The 15,549-nt window shown below is 49.8% G+C and overlaps 1 protein-coding gene across 2 annotated transcripts in view; it reads left to right on the top strand.

The window, feature by feature from the left end:
• DSCAML1 (DS cell adhesion molecule like 1) overlaps positions 1–15,549 on the top strand; it is a 166,582-nt gene that overhangs the window by 110,624 nt on the left and 40,409 nt on the right. Inside the window, exons 5-10 of one of the 2 annotated variants that reach the window (XM_053367551.1) lie at positions 1,004–1,282; positions 3,023–3,298; positions 5,014–5,310; positions 7,707–7,979; positions 11,455–11,733; positions 15,163–15,282. In XM_053367551.1, the coding sequence (XP_053223526.1) occupies positions 1,004–1,282; positions 3,023–3,298; positions 5,014–5,310; positions 7,707–7,979; positions 11,455–11,733; positions 15,163–15,282 (1,524 nt within the window). Of the gene's footprint in view, positions 1–1,003; positions 1,283–3,022; positions 3,299–5,013; positions 5,311–7,706; positions 7,980–11,454; positions 11,734–15,162; positions 15,283–15,549 lie in introns of those variants that run through there. The other variant, XM_053367552.1, reaches the window with a different exon arrangement.

The raw sequence follows: 15,549 nt of genomic DNA on the forward strand, positions 1-15,549 counted from the left end.
GGGCAGGCTTTTGTTAGTGGGGGGCAGAACCTCAGATTTGTATTTATTTAGGGAGATCAGCTGCCCCTCTGCGCCCCCACTACACCCATGGCCATAACAACATGCCTGGGTAAAATTCCCTTAGTGTTCCTTAGATTCTGGAAAAACCCCCGTAAAGGGCTCTCCTTCAGCTGAGCAGACGGGCAGGCCTTTGCCCAAATGAAGGCTAGAGGAAGCCTGGGAGAAAAGAAGCCTTGAGTGTTTTTTGTGTATATGTGGTTGCATTTTCCTAGGGTTGTGGAAGAGCTAGGCATTTGGCAGTGGGCATCCAGGCCCTTGGATGGGTCTCCTACCTTGCCCTAGGCAAGGAGCAGTGCCCTCCCCAGAGCTTGACCTCTTCTTAGCAGCTCCTCCCCTGTGTGTGGCCCTTCTCCTCCATTCTCCATACCTAGAGCAACTTGAGAGGTTTCTTACTGCCCACCCCAAACCCTACCAAGCTGTATTTCATGTGTGAGTTTTGGTCATTCATCTTCCGCTCTTGATGGTAGCCTGATTAGTAGCTTGTGGAGTTCAGAATGTATTGAGAAAGTTGTGAATGTCACACCAGTTGGGTATGCTCTTGAGGGACTCTTAATAAGTTGTGTGTCCATTTGTCACCAGCTCCTACAGAAGGTGGCCTTTTAGGTAAGAGAGGGTGCAGACATCCTCTCCCTCTTATTTGGAACAATTTCCCGGTATTGGGCTTCCTTCCCCTTTGTTCTCCCAGTGAGAAAACTCAAAAGATCATGTTTGGAGTTCTGTCTGGAGCACCACAGTTCAGAAAGGATACGAACTTGCAAATGGATGCAAATCCATTGAGGAGAGAGGAAAAGACGATTAAGGGGAAGGGAGACTAAGTACTTAAAAGGATTTGAGATTTCCAAGCTTGTATAATGTGCTCCATTCACAGAATTTCAGGGCTTGAGTGCTTGATGGTGAAAGTTCTCCCCCCACCTTTTCCCTTTTTTCCCTTTTTTGCTCTCAGACCCTGCAGAATCCATCCCAACCATCCTAGATGGCTTCCAGTCCCGTGAAGCAAAGGCAGGTCAGCTGGTGGAACTTCCATGCATAGCCTCTGGCTACCCTAACCCAGCCATCCGATGGATCAAGGGTGGTCGGCCACTGCCTGCTGACAGCCGATGGACCAAACGTGTCACTGGGCTGACGATCAGTGACCTGCGAGTAGAGGACAGCGGGACGTACATCTGTGAAGTCACAAATACCTTTGGGTCTGCTGAGGTCACCGGGACCCTCACAGTGATAGGTAGGTGGAGGAAGAGGCTTCCCATTGAGGCATCAGGTTGTTGGCCCCTGTGAGAACAGAGCACTGGATGAGATGTGCCCTCCTCTGGTCTGATCTACCTTAAAAGATATTCTGATGTACTCCTGTCTGAACAATGACACACCTTATATTTCATAAGATGGGAAGCATGTGGGAGCTGTGTTCATGTAGTGCAGTTTCACTCTGCTCCAGGGTACAAGGCCAGTGGTGTGGTGCCTCCTTCTTTTGCAGGCATTGCCAAGCTGGCAGGAGGCAGCCCTGGCCTAGGAAAGAAGGTTGCAGGCATCATCCATGGGATCTCAGTGCACGGAAGCTCCTTGCATGGATAAGAGTGGCACAGCCCAGCACTGGGTTCTGGAGCCCAGTGCCTCGTTCCTTCCTACTCAAAGCCTGGGTGGTGGGAAGTTGTTCTCAGCAAACATTTGCTGCCACCCTCAGATTCCCCACTTTACTTATCTTGGGGTGAGGGAAGGACTGGTCCTGCTTTCTGCTGGGCTGCTTTTCTTTGTGCTTCCCCTTTCTCCCTCCCGCTGTACGCTTCTCTGGGCTGTGCTAGCCAGTGTTTTGCTCAGAAGAAGGGTTCTCTCTTTTTGCAAGAGAGGTTGCCATGTTCTTGAGCCCTCAACAGTTGCAAATGGACTGGAGACAGGCAACCCTCTGAAGACCCACTCCCTCCCCTAGATTGGCTCCATGCCTGAGGAGATGAAGGGTCAGAGTTGAGGTGCAGCATGGTGATGTGCCGTGCAAGGAAGTGGTGTTTGCTCCAAGCAGGTCTGTCACACCTTGTATGTCAGCCCTGGTGTGACAGCTCCTTCGCTCTCTAAGTTGACAACTCCTTCATAGCCTGGGAGGGAAACTGATACACCGAGAAGAAACTGCTGGCAGGAGGCGGGGCAGGGGGAGCACTGTGTGCACCTGCCTTATTATTCAGTGACATTTCTCTGCAGATGGGTGTGTGTGAGAGAGAGGAGCCTCTGTTTCTCAAGGGCACCCTCAACTTGCCATCTCCTTGCCTGCACTCCCCAATGGAAGGCCTTGGTTGCTTGGGGGCGAAAAATGAAGGCCACTCTGCCTTTCCATTGCTCAGGCAAATGGATGACAGGAAAAAGAGACTGTGGCTGGATGTGGGTCAGAGGCAGGCATTGGGATTTCAAGGGGGCATTGCAATGAATCTCTCTCTGCCTTATGGGCTCTGAGCAGCACCTGCTCCCCTCCCCCTGGCCCTGCAGCAAGGCAGCCCAGCCCCTTGCACCGCGCCCAGTGATCCCTAGCACCAAGTACCGTATTTTTTGCTCTATAAGACTCACTTTTTCCCTCCTAAAAAGTAAGGGGAGATGTGTGTGCGTCTTATGGAGCGAATGCAGGCTGCACAGCTATCCCAGAAGCCAGAACAGCAAGAGGGATTGCTGCTTTCACTGTACAGTGATCCCTCTTCCTGTTCTGGCTTCTGAGATTCAGAATTTTTTATTGTGTTCCTCCTCCAAAAATTAGGTGTGTCTTGTGGTCTGGTGCGTCTTATAGAGTGAAAAATACGCTAATAAACGGCTGGTACTTGCCTCGAGGACTGCTGTCTTTTCAGTCCTACCCTGTGTTGGCGTCTCTGTGAGCCTTGCATTGTGGTAAATGTTGGAGAGGTGGTGCTGTGGGCCATTAGTGGGATGGCCGCTTACTTTGTATGGTGTTGGCTAGCTGCTCTGAGCATGGACCCTGCTTTTCCTGCAGACCCTCTGCACGTCACCCTCACACCAAAGAAGCTGAAGACCGGCATCGGGAGCACCGTCATCCTCTCGTGCACGCTCTTGGGCTCACCAGAATATACTCTCCGCTGGTATCGCAACACAGAGCTGGTGGCACCAGATGACTTCATCTCCATCCGGGGAATCAACAATGAAACGCTGCTCATCACAGCTGCCCAGAAGAGCCATTCAGGAGCCTATCAATGCTTTGCCAGCAGGAAGGCTCAAACTGCTCAGGACTTTGCCATCATTGTGCTGGAGGGTGAGTTTGGCTCCTTGGTGGTTTCAGTATCCTTGACATACTCGGGGGTGTGTGTGTGTGAGAGAGAGAGAGAGAGAGAGAATGAGAGCGGGCAAGCGGGCAAGGAGATTCTCTCTTGGCAGGTTGGCTGCCTGATTCCATGTTTTGCTGTGGATGAACATATCAAAGTAGCTCCTAGGTAGGAAGTAGGAAGTGTTCTTGAAGCTACCAGCATGAGTTTGACCAAACTGCGGGAGGCAGTGGAAGACAGGAGTGCCTGGTGTGCTCTGGTCCATGGGGTCACGAAGAGTCGGACATGACTAAATGACTAAACAACAACAAGGAAGTTAAACTCCAACATATTCAAGTTAGCTTTCTTAGAAGTATTTAAGTCTCTTTCCTCCTCAGATTTCTATTTAGATATATTGATTTAACCATGCTAATTTTATTTCCCTTAATCCTACTGAAATTCTCTAAGGGTTTATAAGTATTTGGGGGGCATCATAGGGGTGCGTAACACTACAGAAGGTGTGTAGAGAGTGGGCAGAGAGGAAGTTTTCTGCAGTTGCCACAACTAGGTCCAGCCAGTGAAGTGGAATGTCCAGAGATTATGGGAAGAATCAAAAGGGAGGACTTATTCACACAGCAGGAGCATATAGCTAAACTTTGGCATTGACTGTCATGAGATGTGGTGGGGGCCACAGGCTTAGATGATTATAAAGGGGCTGTTAGGCATGGAAGAAACTTGGAGGTCTGTCACTTGCTACTACAGTCAGTCGGGTTGCGCTCCGTGGCAATCCGGAAGTAACGGAGCACGTTACTTCCGGGTTTCGCCGCTCGCGCATGCGCAGACAGTCACAATGACGTCACGAGCATGCGTGGAAGCGGTGAAATGCGACCCGTGCACATGCAGACACGCTGTCACGTCTTACATTCTGTTCAGGATGCAAACGGGGCTCCGGAACGGATCCCGTTCGCATCCCGAGGTACCACTGTAGTCCTCAAGTTGATAGGCACCGTCTTTCAGAGGTTGTGTTTGATGGTGGTCGACCTGGAGCAAGAGTTAGAGAGGTCTATTGCATTCAAACTCTGCTTGCAAGCGTCCTGATGGCCACTGGACTAGGTGGTCCCCCTTAGGTCCAATCCAGCAGTCCAGCTGCTTGTATGTTCTTATAGCTATGGAGTACTAGAAGAAGGCAGCCAATCGGCAAGCAGGGCCTGTGCATTTCTGCAACTGGCAGGTGATGTATAGGACATCGCTCCAGGAACTCCATAGCACGCTTAGGAACATAGGAAGATGTCCCATCTAACTCAGTATTGTCTACACTGCACGGACTTGTCAGTGTTTCTCCAGGGTTTCAGGCATGGGTTCCCCCCAGCCCTACCTTGAGATGCTGCCAGGGCTTAAATGTGGGACCTTCCGCATGCAAAGCAGTAGCTCTAGCACTGAACTGCAATGCTTCCCCTCTTCTCCTACTTGAGGCTCAAATGTAGGGAGGGGAAGAGAGGGAGAATTCCCTGAGAAGGTATATCCACTGCAAAATGTGGTCGCTGGAGCCTCCCCCACAGGCCTTGGACAAGGTTGCAGGATTTGACCTACTCAACTTGGCTAGAAGGTTCAGAATTCTCCAGCTTTCCTGTCGCTGAAGATATGTGGGTGGGAGGGGAAATGGGTGCTCAGACTTGCCCTCACCCCTTCATCTAAACTCCCTCTCCCTGTTGTGGGCCTCTCTTAGATGGGACCCCCCGGATCATCTCATCCTTCAGTGAAAAGGTGGTGAACCCAGGCGAACAGTTCTCCTTGATGTGCGCTGCCAAGGGGGCCCCTCCGCCCACGGTCACTTGGGCACTGGATGATGAGCCCATTCAGAGGGACGGCAGCCACCGCACCAACCAGTACACCATGTCAGATGGCACCACTGTCAGCCACATGAACGTGACAAGCCCGCAGATCAAGGATGGAGGGGTGTACCGTTGTGCCGCGCGGAACTCGGTGGGCAGCGCCGAATACCAAGCGCGAATAAACGTAAGAGGTGCCTGTCTACTTTTAAATATCAGAATAGGTTCTTCTTGCATTGGGTTTTGGCTCTGGTTTGGTAGAATGTCCCCTTTGTTCTTTGTGGCTCCCCACCCCCACCCACCCCCCCTTTTATTTTCTCTGCAGTGTTGTTTGGCAACAAGACAATCCAGCAGTTTACAGAGTAAAGTGTTGCTAGAGGATTGTGGAACTCCTGGCCACCAGGACAGTTTTGCAGGGATCCCAGCATATATATTGGTGATTTTATATTTTGACATGTTACAAGTTATAGAAGCTCCAGGAAGGCAAAGGGATCTAGAGAGATGGCAGGGAAAGCCCTAGATAGCCTAAGACAGGCTTCCTCAACCTTGGCCCTCCAGATGTTTTGAGACTACAATTCCCATAATCCCTGACCACTGGTCCTGCTAGCTAGGGATCATGGGAGTTGTAGGCCAAAAACATCTGGAGTGCCAAGGTTGAGGAAGCCTGGTTTAGGACCAGATTACACAAAATGTTGCTGCCTCTGGCAAACACTTACCCAAACCTTAACAGCCTCTTTGGAGGCCCTGATCCTGACCAGATGAAATGGAGCAGGTGACTCAAGGAAAAGGCCTTTTTCACCTCTGATATGGATTAGCCTCCCCAGAGAGGCTTCTCCATGGTCTTTTCAGTGTCAAGTTTTTATTCATCAAGTATATTTTAAATCCAAGCTTTAAGTTGCTTTCTGCTACCTCTGTTGTAAGGAAGTTTTTTTGCTGACTTTTATTATTGATTTTAACTATTATTCAAAGTTTATTTAATATTACTTTGAAGGCAGCTAGAGAATATTTATTGATTGGCAGCTATATAAATTAAACAAAGTATCCTAAAACATATTTAAAGGGCTCTGTAAGCACAGTGGCAGATTTCTTGGTCATTAAAGAACTCAACAGACACTGGTAATAAAAAAAAGAACTAATCAAAACCCAACTTTTCCTAACCAAGGCATTGCCTTGAGGGTAGATCCTGGCAGCCTCCACTGTGAGTTCTCCATATTCTACATAGAACTAAAGGTCACTTTGGGCAGATACGGTGGGTGGAAAGGGCAGATTATTCCCTTTCCAGCAACAAGTAAGTTTCTATATGCTGGGAAAATAGGAGATCACTGTAAGAGAACATGTCCATATCATGCTGTGCATCCTGTTCTTGCGCACTTGAGTCTCACAAGGGAAGCTGGCATCAGCTGATGAAGTCAAGTCATAATATGCCAGGAGAAACCAAATCAATAAAGTCTAGTCAGGATAGGGAGTCCAGGCATGGGATACAAGGGCAGCTCAAGGCAGGAAAAGTCCACTTAGAAGCTGTCCTTTGCAGAGGGCAGAGGAAAACAAGACCTCTATTAGCTTCAGTTGAACCCTGCTGGCTGAAGGTCTCTCCTACTGAAATAGCGGTAGGAAGATATCCCACCAGGGAACCAAACCCTTGTGCTTCCTGAGAAGACGTGTAGTGTGGGTAGCTCCACCTCCCTAAAGTTGCTCCCCTATGAAGAAAAGTTGCAGCTTTCAGGACTTTTTAGTTTAGAGAAAAGGTGAGTGAGAAGTAACATGACAGAAGCTTATGCAATTATGCATGCCATGGACAAAGTGGATAAAGTTTGTACCCCTCTCTCTTAATGTTAGTACTTGTGATTCATCAAGAGAATCTGAATGTTGGAAGATTCAGGGTGGATAAAAAAAGAGAGAGAGTACTTCTTCACGCAATGCCTAGTTAAACTATAGAACTTGCTTCCTCAACAGGCTGTGATGGCCACCAATTTGGATGGCTTTAAAAGAGGATTAGACAAATTCATGGAAGAAAGCTCTATCTCCACAATCTTCCTCCGCAGTCAAATACAATATGCTTCTAAATACCAGTTGCCAGACACTGCAGGAGGGGAGAGTTCTCTTGGGCTCAGGTTCTGCTTGCAGGTTTCCTACAGGCATCTGGTTGACCACTTTGAGGACAGGATGCTGGACCAGATGGGCCCTTGGCCTGATCCAGCGGCAGGCTCTTCTTATGTCCTTATGCAGTCTTGACTTCTGTAAGCCTGGAGGTATTGCTGTGGACTCATCCTCTGAGTCTGAGGATGGTGAAAGGGCCGAGTCCTTTGGCTGAAGGGGCCCTCAAGACGGAACTGAACGTTGCAAGGTATTAGGGTTGGGGCTGTGGCACTGTGTGGGTCTTTTTGCCCCATGGACTAGCAGGGCCCTCAGAAGATGTGTACAGGTTGAATGGAAAGTCATTTTGTGATGTTCTCCACGCAGCCACCCAGGCTCCACCTTCTGCCAATTACTGAGCAACCTTGCCTCCAGTTCTGTCTTCTGCGTGCAAAAGCCTTTTGCCTTTGGAATTCACCTAGCTTGCTCCTTTCCTCCCCCTCCTCCCTCTCTTTAGGCCCCCCCAGCATCCGCGCAATGAAGAACATTACAGCCGTGGCAGGAAGGGACACTTTCATCAACTGCAGGGTGATTGGCTACCCATATTATTCCATCAAATGGTACAAGGACTCACTGCTCCTGCCTGACAACCACCGGCAAGTGGTCTTTGAAAATGGCACTCTCAAGCTTATGGATGTCCAGAAGGGGATGGATGAAGGGGAGTACCTATGCAGTGTCCTCATTCAGCCACAGCTTTCAATCAGCCAGAGTGTCCATGTCACTGTGAAAGGTGAGTGGCTGGAGGCAGGAGCCACAGCAGGGCTGGTGGGTCTCCAGCCCCCTCCCAGTGCTGTCCACATCCCTCTAGTCCAAGCAGTGGCTCAGCCAGCTCCTGGAGAGTTGGACATGCTGCGGCTATGGTTGTGCCTTCTCTGCTGGTAGGCAGTCACAGCTGAAAGGATGGGATTCAAAACTAGGATCAGGTGTTACTGTGCAGTTGCCTGGTCTAAGGGGAGCCTGAAGACAGCAGGACTTTGGCCAAGCCAAGTGGGATTCTCAGGCTCAGATGTTGGCTGTGGGATGTTGGTCTTTTGAACCAGCTACTAAACCCTTCTCTGGCACTGGAGGGCTTTGAGAGGGAACTGCCTCCTCTCAGATGTAAGCAAGCGAAGACAGAGGCTTCTTCCAGGCTTTGCTGTTGGGTGTGTTCCAGGAGCTCAGCTGAATTGGAAACCGCAAACTATTCAGCCCTGTTGAAAGGGCCTCACTCTTTAAGAGGGTTGGACTAGCACCTGGGAGAGCCAGATTCGGTTCCCCCACAGCTGTGAAGCTTCCTGGGTGACTGTGATGGAGCAGCCCATGTGCCAGTGTAGTGATGGAAGAGATCCATGTTTGCCACACTGAGCTCCTTGGAAGGAGGGATCAAAATCTGATAATAGATAAATAACAATGCCCAGGGCAATTTGACTGGACAACCTGGGCACACTAGGCTACACTGTTGATTCTGTTGACCTCCTTTGCAACCCAGCCTGCTGAAGAGTCATCCCATCAGTCTCTACTCCAGTAGTCTTTGTGTTTGGCATGTCAGAGGCGTCTGTGTTGACCCATCCTCCCTGTGTGCAGTGTGACCTTGTGGTTCACTTCCTGCCACCAATATCTCCTCTGAGCTGCCCCAGGTTGGTGGAATGGAAGGAGCATCTTTGTCTCCCAGGGAAGAGGGACCCCCCCTCTCTGGTAAAGGCAAGTGAGTTGGGCAGAGAGAACCATGTGGGGTTTGTGTTCCTGCCCTGCCCACACATTAGTTCGCTTACTGGCCCAGGTGCGCCTCCCCCCCCCCAAGGCTGGCGCCAGCCCTGGAGTATCCATTTCCCCTGACAAGCAGCGGAGCAGAATGTATAGTGTAAACATACCAGATTAAAACATCTAACCTTTGCTCAGAGCACCTTTGTTGGTGGTTTTCAGTGTGTAGCTCTTAAAAAAATAATCCTCTCTGTCTTCCAAGCACGCAGAACATCTTAAAAGCTTCTCCAGCCCATCAATTATTCAGCCCCATTCAGGGAGCCATCAGCCCTAATGAATTGCAGTAGTGGAGAATCCCGTCCTTTCCATCCCAGTGACTTGCTGAGATTGAGCTCCATCTCAGGCGCTGGCCTCTTTAAAGGCTCGCAAACAGGGTAGCTTGAGTGAGGTGGTCTGCTCTGTGTGGATGTTGCCTCCCTTTCCAATGTGCTGCTGCCCTGCTCAGTTTATGAAGGGTGCAAAGTGTCCTGGAGACAGGCAGGAGGCTGCATGGGCTGGGGAGGTCACTGGTTGTTGTGAGAACTTGCTCTGCTGCAGCAGCAGGGCTTAGCTCTTACAAGCCCTCTCTTGCTTAGGATGGTGCTTCCGCTGGACCCAGAGGTGGCTCTGACAGCTCCTCCAGCTTGTCTGGATGTGTGTGTGTGGGAGGTGGTAGTGGGAGTATTGGGGCTTTCCCTATTCCTTTGTCTTGATGCCAGCAGACCTCGATGCCTGCACTTACACACTGGAAAGCCAGCCAAGATGTTCTTGGTTTTTTTTATTAAAAATAAAATAAAATCCCCCCAGCGCTCCCCCTCTAGTTTTCCTCCAAGGAGCTTAGATTAGCTTACAAATGATTCTTCAGAGCCCGCCTCCCTTCACTACAGCAACTGGAGCCTCTTTTTTTCAGGGCGAGCTTTGTTGTCAGCAGGGTGGCACTCGGCAGTTTTGTTCTCAGAATCTTTGGGGTTTCTTCCCTGGTTGCAGAAGGCAGTTGAGGCGTTGTCTTTTCTCGGACACTTGCTCCTGCCCTTCTTCCCCCATTGTAGGAACCTTTTCAGGCTGATCTTTACATAAGTGAGGATGGTGCTGAGCAGAGGCTTTGCTTGGAAGCCCGGGAGCCCCTTGCTGTGTGTTCTGCAGGGAAGAGGGTTTTGTGGAAGGGGCAAAAGGACAAAGCACCCGGCTGCCTTCCTCTCTCCCAGAAGGGAGAGCAAAGTCCCTCCCTTTGGAACTAGCAGAGGCAAGGGAGCGACCAGTATTCATTACTGGAGTAGCACAGGGATGAAAGAACCTCAGTTGGCAGGGGAGGCAGGACTGGTGAGAAAGCCCACGCCCAAAGCTGGGAGGCTAACACAGCAGACGTCTCTGTTTGTTTGGGCCCCTTAAAGATCAAGGGTGATTTACTGGCTGGCAGGGCTGAGTTGTAAATGTGGCATCTGCTGCCGAGGCTGCACTCAAGTCAGTAGCTGATCCTCAGCTCCTTCAATTCACTTGCTTTGCTGCTTGTTCAGGATGCCCCCCCGCCCCCCTGCACTTAAGAGCAGCGAGAACTGTCCTTTGCTACTTTAGGAGATGGCTCACCTCACACCCCCTTTGGCCACCCCAGTCAGTGGGATGGGGATTCTGCCTATTTTTCTGAGGTGGGGCTTCAAATCTTTCTTGGTCCAATGACCATGAGGGCAGTGTCCCCAGCTTACTTTGAAGCTGTGGGCAGAACCACCAGTGGTCTCTGCTTGTTAGGAGTTGCCTTCCTACTTTGCTTGAGTGCCTGCCATCAGTGCTTCTTTGAGGGCATCTAGTGCATCTAGTATTCCTAGGGGGCTCCTGGGGCTCCCAACTGAGAGCCATTCTGGTCACTGGAGGAACCACTTCCAAGTCCTTTTCAATGGCATTCTCTGCTGCAGAAGAGAATGAATTCTCTTCCTGATGGGGTGTGAGGGAAGCCGACTGTTGCTTTGCAGATCTGATCTCTTTGCATGCCTGCTGCTCACCTGGCAAGAGTGTTCAAAGTGCTCCACGTTCTTTTATCTTGTCGAACCCCTTTCAAGTGGGTGAGTACTGCAGGCTGAAAGAGAAAAAAGAGTTTGAGAGGAGTGATGAAGAGTTAGTGGAGTGCAAGAAACTAAGAGGCCACTCTGTGAACCAGGAGACACCTTCACCCAGCCGTCCAAATATCTGTCCTGAGCTCACTGGGATGGTGGCCGGAAAGAGGCACTATTCAGCACTACAGCCTTGTCACACTCCCCACACTCCCCACCTTTTTAAAAAAACACACACACAGAAAGGAAATACGGCCAGTTGACTTATACATTCATTCTTTCTTCACGTGGGGAGCTGAGGGTAAGGAATTCCTCAGGGCTTTGCAGAGTCTCCTGGGCCTATGTTCTGTTCTCCTTGGAGGCTGAGCTGGACGAAATCTCCTTTTTCTTGGCTTCCCGGTCGTTTGGGAACAGGTGTGATCAATGCGCTCCTCTCATTGGCAGTCCCGCCTCTCATCCAGCCCTTCGAATTCCCTCCGGCCTCCATCGGCCAGCTCCTGTACATCCCATGCGTGGTCTCCTCGGGTGACATGCCCATCCGCATCACGTGGAGGAAAGACGGGCAGGTGATCCTTTCCGGCTCCGGCGTCACCATCGAGAGCAAGGAGTTCATGAGCTCCCTGCAGATCTCCAGCGTCTCCCTCAAGCACAACGGCAACTACACTTGCATTGCCACCAACGATGCTGCCACCGTCAGCCGTGAGCGGCAGCTCATTGTTCGAGGTGAGTAGCCGGCCCCTGGGCTTTGATGTGCTGAGGTTCAGGAGCCACTGGCAGAGTTGCCCAGTGTGGGGTGATCGTCACTCTTTGGCTGTGCTCCCCATCTGATCTCCAAGGTAAGTGGAGAAAATGTCCTGTGGAAAGCTGTGAGGGCCATACAAAGTGCCGGTTGGGGTGGGAAAACTGGCTTCGTGAACTGAGTGGAAGGTGGTGGTTTAAGTCCTCTAGTGAAGGAAAGAAAAGCCCAGTTCTGTGGTGCAGGAGAGGAGCAAAGGTGCATCACGAGGCTTCTCTGCCCACAAAAGCGGACAGAACTATCAGGCAGCTGGAGCACTTGTCCTGTATGGAAGAGCTTCAGCATTTGGGGCTTTGAAGTTTAGGAAAAGGTGACCCAATAGAGCTTTATGGAAAGTGGGAGAAGTTTCCCTTTCTTCAGTGTGGCCCATCCAGTGAAATCAATTGGAGTAGAGGGGGCAGGAGTGGGGGATGAGCCCTTGCCTTATTCTAGGCCAGGCTCTTTGTCCATCTAGCTCAGCTTGTTCCGCTCTGGCTGGCAGCACTGGCTCTCCAGGATGGTCTCAGGCAGGGAGGGCAGTCTTCCTCAGAACCTGCTGCTAATGTGAACCTTTTAATTGGGAATAAGTACTTCCTCACAATTGATCTATGCAGCTTGCTGCCCCAGAGGTGATGGCCACTAGCCACTCGTTTAGACAGTTTTAAAAGGGGATTAGACAACTCATGGAGGAGAAGCAAGGAAGGCAGGCGGGTGGGTCTGTCAGCAGCTGTTAGTCATGATGGCTGCATGGAACCTGCTGGGCCAGAGGCAGCAGGCCCCTGAATGCCACTTGCTGGGGGCTGAACTGTGCTTGTGTTCGCACATGTGAGCCTCTGCTTCCTCCAAGTCCTGCTTGAGGGTTTTCTGTCAGTGTCTGGTTGGCCACTGTGGGGAACAGGATATGCTCTCTTTACATTCTTCTGAGGGCAAAAGACTCCCAAAGGGCACAGAAGCACAACCCTTGGTGCCCCAGACATGCACTGCCTGCATAAGCCAGGCCAGTCCATTCACTGCCTGAAGAGCTGGGAGTGTCGATTTCTCAAGGGGGAACATCATAGCCATCTTTTGATAGCTCCTTAGTGAATAACAGATGTCCGAAGCAGAAAGAGAGGGGGGCATTTAACATAGGGGGGAAGCTAGGAGAGCCACCTTGTACCCTTGCTTGCACAACTACTGCACAAGAGCCCTGCAGTGTTGACCAGTGGCATCTTAACTACCTGGTAATTGCTGCCATCACTCAAGTTTACAGCACCCAAATGGGAGGGAAACCTGCTCAAGGGTACTTGGGATCCTGAGACAACACACTCGATGTTTCCCAGCCAGATCCTGTCAGTTTACTCAGGGAGCAAAGCTAGCAGTCAGAGCATGTTCTCTGTCTGTCTCTGTCTGTCTGTCTGTCTTTCTCCACCTTCACCTCCCCACCCTGCAAGAGACCAGAGCAGCCTGTTGTTCTTTAACAACTCCAACCTTACACTCCCGTAGCATTAATCAAATGACACAGGCACCTGAGGGATAACCAGAATCCTAGAGGTTGGGAAAACACACTTCAGACCCCAACAGCCCACCTATATGAGATTTATTGAGAACAGAAGGAAAGGAGGAAGACAAGTGGACAAAGCAGAATGAAAATAAAATGTGCTCTTTTAGTTTGAATCTAGTTACTTGCAAAAAGGCTTCTTGTCTCCTCATGCATTACACGGCATAGTTGGTCAGTTGCAGGTTTTCTGATGGTCAGTGATGGAGGATGGAATGTGAGAGACAAAAAGCTACACAATACTTCTCGTTTTTAAGGTTTGATCAGCACCTGACTCTTTTCAATCAATCAGAGTGCATGTCATGTTCATCAGATAAAGGGGAATAACACATTTGGGGATAGGGGACATGGCTGACACCCCCACAACTAGCAGATATGGATATTGCTGGTGTAAATTACCATCAGGATTTCTCAAACTTTCTGCCAGATGAACTTTTTCTGGGCTTGTAAATTCAGGATCTGGTTTGGGATACCTGCTTGCTTTGCTCAGCATTAATGGAGGGCAGGAGAACAGATCTTTTTCTCCACAGGGGGGATTGCAAATTGAAGCCTGGTGACCCAGAGAGAGGCATTCCCCCATTACTGTGCAGGGTCAAATGTCAACCAAGTTCAGGGAAAGGGGTAAAATATCCATTCAGAGTGCAGGTGATGCACTCCCAACTAGCAAGCAGGGTGATTGGTGTATGTGTACTCTGAATGGGGGAATTTATGCCAGACCCAAGATAGAACCCCAAATCTCCAGTAGTATTAAGCTCACATTTAACCAGTTTGCTAGCCAGAATATTGTAAGGCCTTTGTCAAGTGTTTGGCTGAAATCAAGATAAATTATGTCCACGACGTTCCTACCATCCACTAAGCTAGTAACCCAGTCAAAAACAGGTTAGAGTAGCTTGGCAAACCATGCTGGCTTTTCTGTACTTCATTTTTAAAGGCAAGCCACCTACAGCTTGCTAGAGAAATAAATATGCCAAATTATCAGAACTCTGGTATGTTAGAAGGCAACAACAGCAGTAGCCCCAATTCATCCAGCAATATTGTTATTCTCTAGTAACCTTCTGAGTCAAGAAGAAGCTTCAGGTTGGCCACTGTGAGAGCAGTAAAAAGGATATACCAAGAACTCAGGCCACAAGTTTCAATATAAGGAATAATTCCTACTCGAGAGTTGAAAAGAAAAACGTGTATATTCTGCTAAGAATAACAGTTTGAAGCTAACTCTCGAGTAGGAATTATTCCTTATATTGAAACTTGTGGCCTGAGTTCTTGGTATATCCTTTTTAGTGTATTTCCAACAAGAACTCCAATTTCTTTAACAATCACTGTGAGAGCAGAGCATTGGACTAGATTGGCTCCTCTTGGACCAGTCGAGCTACAGCCAGGCTCTTCTGATGTTCTTACCTACCGTGCTTCGGAAACTCTGGTTCTACCCTCCCATATCCAAGCACATGACAACAGTTTTGTGGTGACTCTGTGGCTTATTCCTCCACACTTCTGTAGAGGTGCCTCTTGCTGTACATGCACACATATATGTGCCAACTAAAGAGGAGAGTGGAGTATTGCGTGATGTCTTCTTCACAATAACTTTTGTGAAGATGCTTTTGGATTCTTCTGGTGTTTTTCAAAATTGAAAGCTTAAGGTCACCCAGGTGTTGAGTTCTGCAAAAGCAGAAAAGGCATTGCCCAAGAGGTGGTTACATCTTGTCTTTCAAACCAGTTAGGAGCTTTGAGGGCATGGGACTAGGGTGTGTGTGCATGTGGAAAGGAAAAGAAAAGAAAGACATGTCAGCAGTGGGTGGTGAGCTTGCTGTTCCTGGTGGTACTTATCTTTGGCACTCCTTCTCCACAGTCCCTCCTCGCTTTGTTGTCCAACCCAACAATCAGGATGGAATCTATGGCAAAGCAGGGGTGTTGAACTGCTCTGTGGATGGATACCCCCCTCCCAAAGTCATGTGGAAACATGCTAAAGGTATGTTGCTGGATATTTCCTTGCGATATTGCCCCCATGCATTCTCCCTTCAGGTTTGCTAATGGGAAGCCTGTACTGGTGGGGATTGAAACCATCCAACACATCTTCTCTAGGGGGCATGCTCAGGTATAGCAGCTGCTATGTGCAAGGGACAGAGGGGTGTTCAACTCTGCCCAGTGTTGGACGTGTTTAAGGGCCAGTGAGAGAGATTGTGCAGGCTCTGCTAGGCACAGCACAGAGGATCTCCAGAGGACCCCATGGCATCTC

Source organism: Podarcis raffonei, chromosome 15, assembly GCF_027172205.1.
Source record: "Podarcis raffonei isolate rPodRaf1 chromosome 15, rPodRaf1.pri, whole genome shotgun sequence".
Lineage (NCBI taxonomy): Eukaryota > Metazoa > Chordata > Lepidosauria > Squamata > Lacertidae > Podarcis > Podarcis raffonei.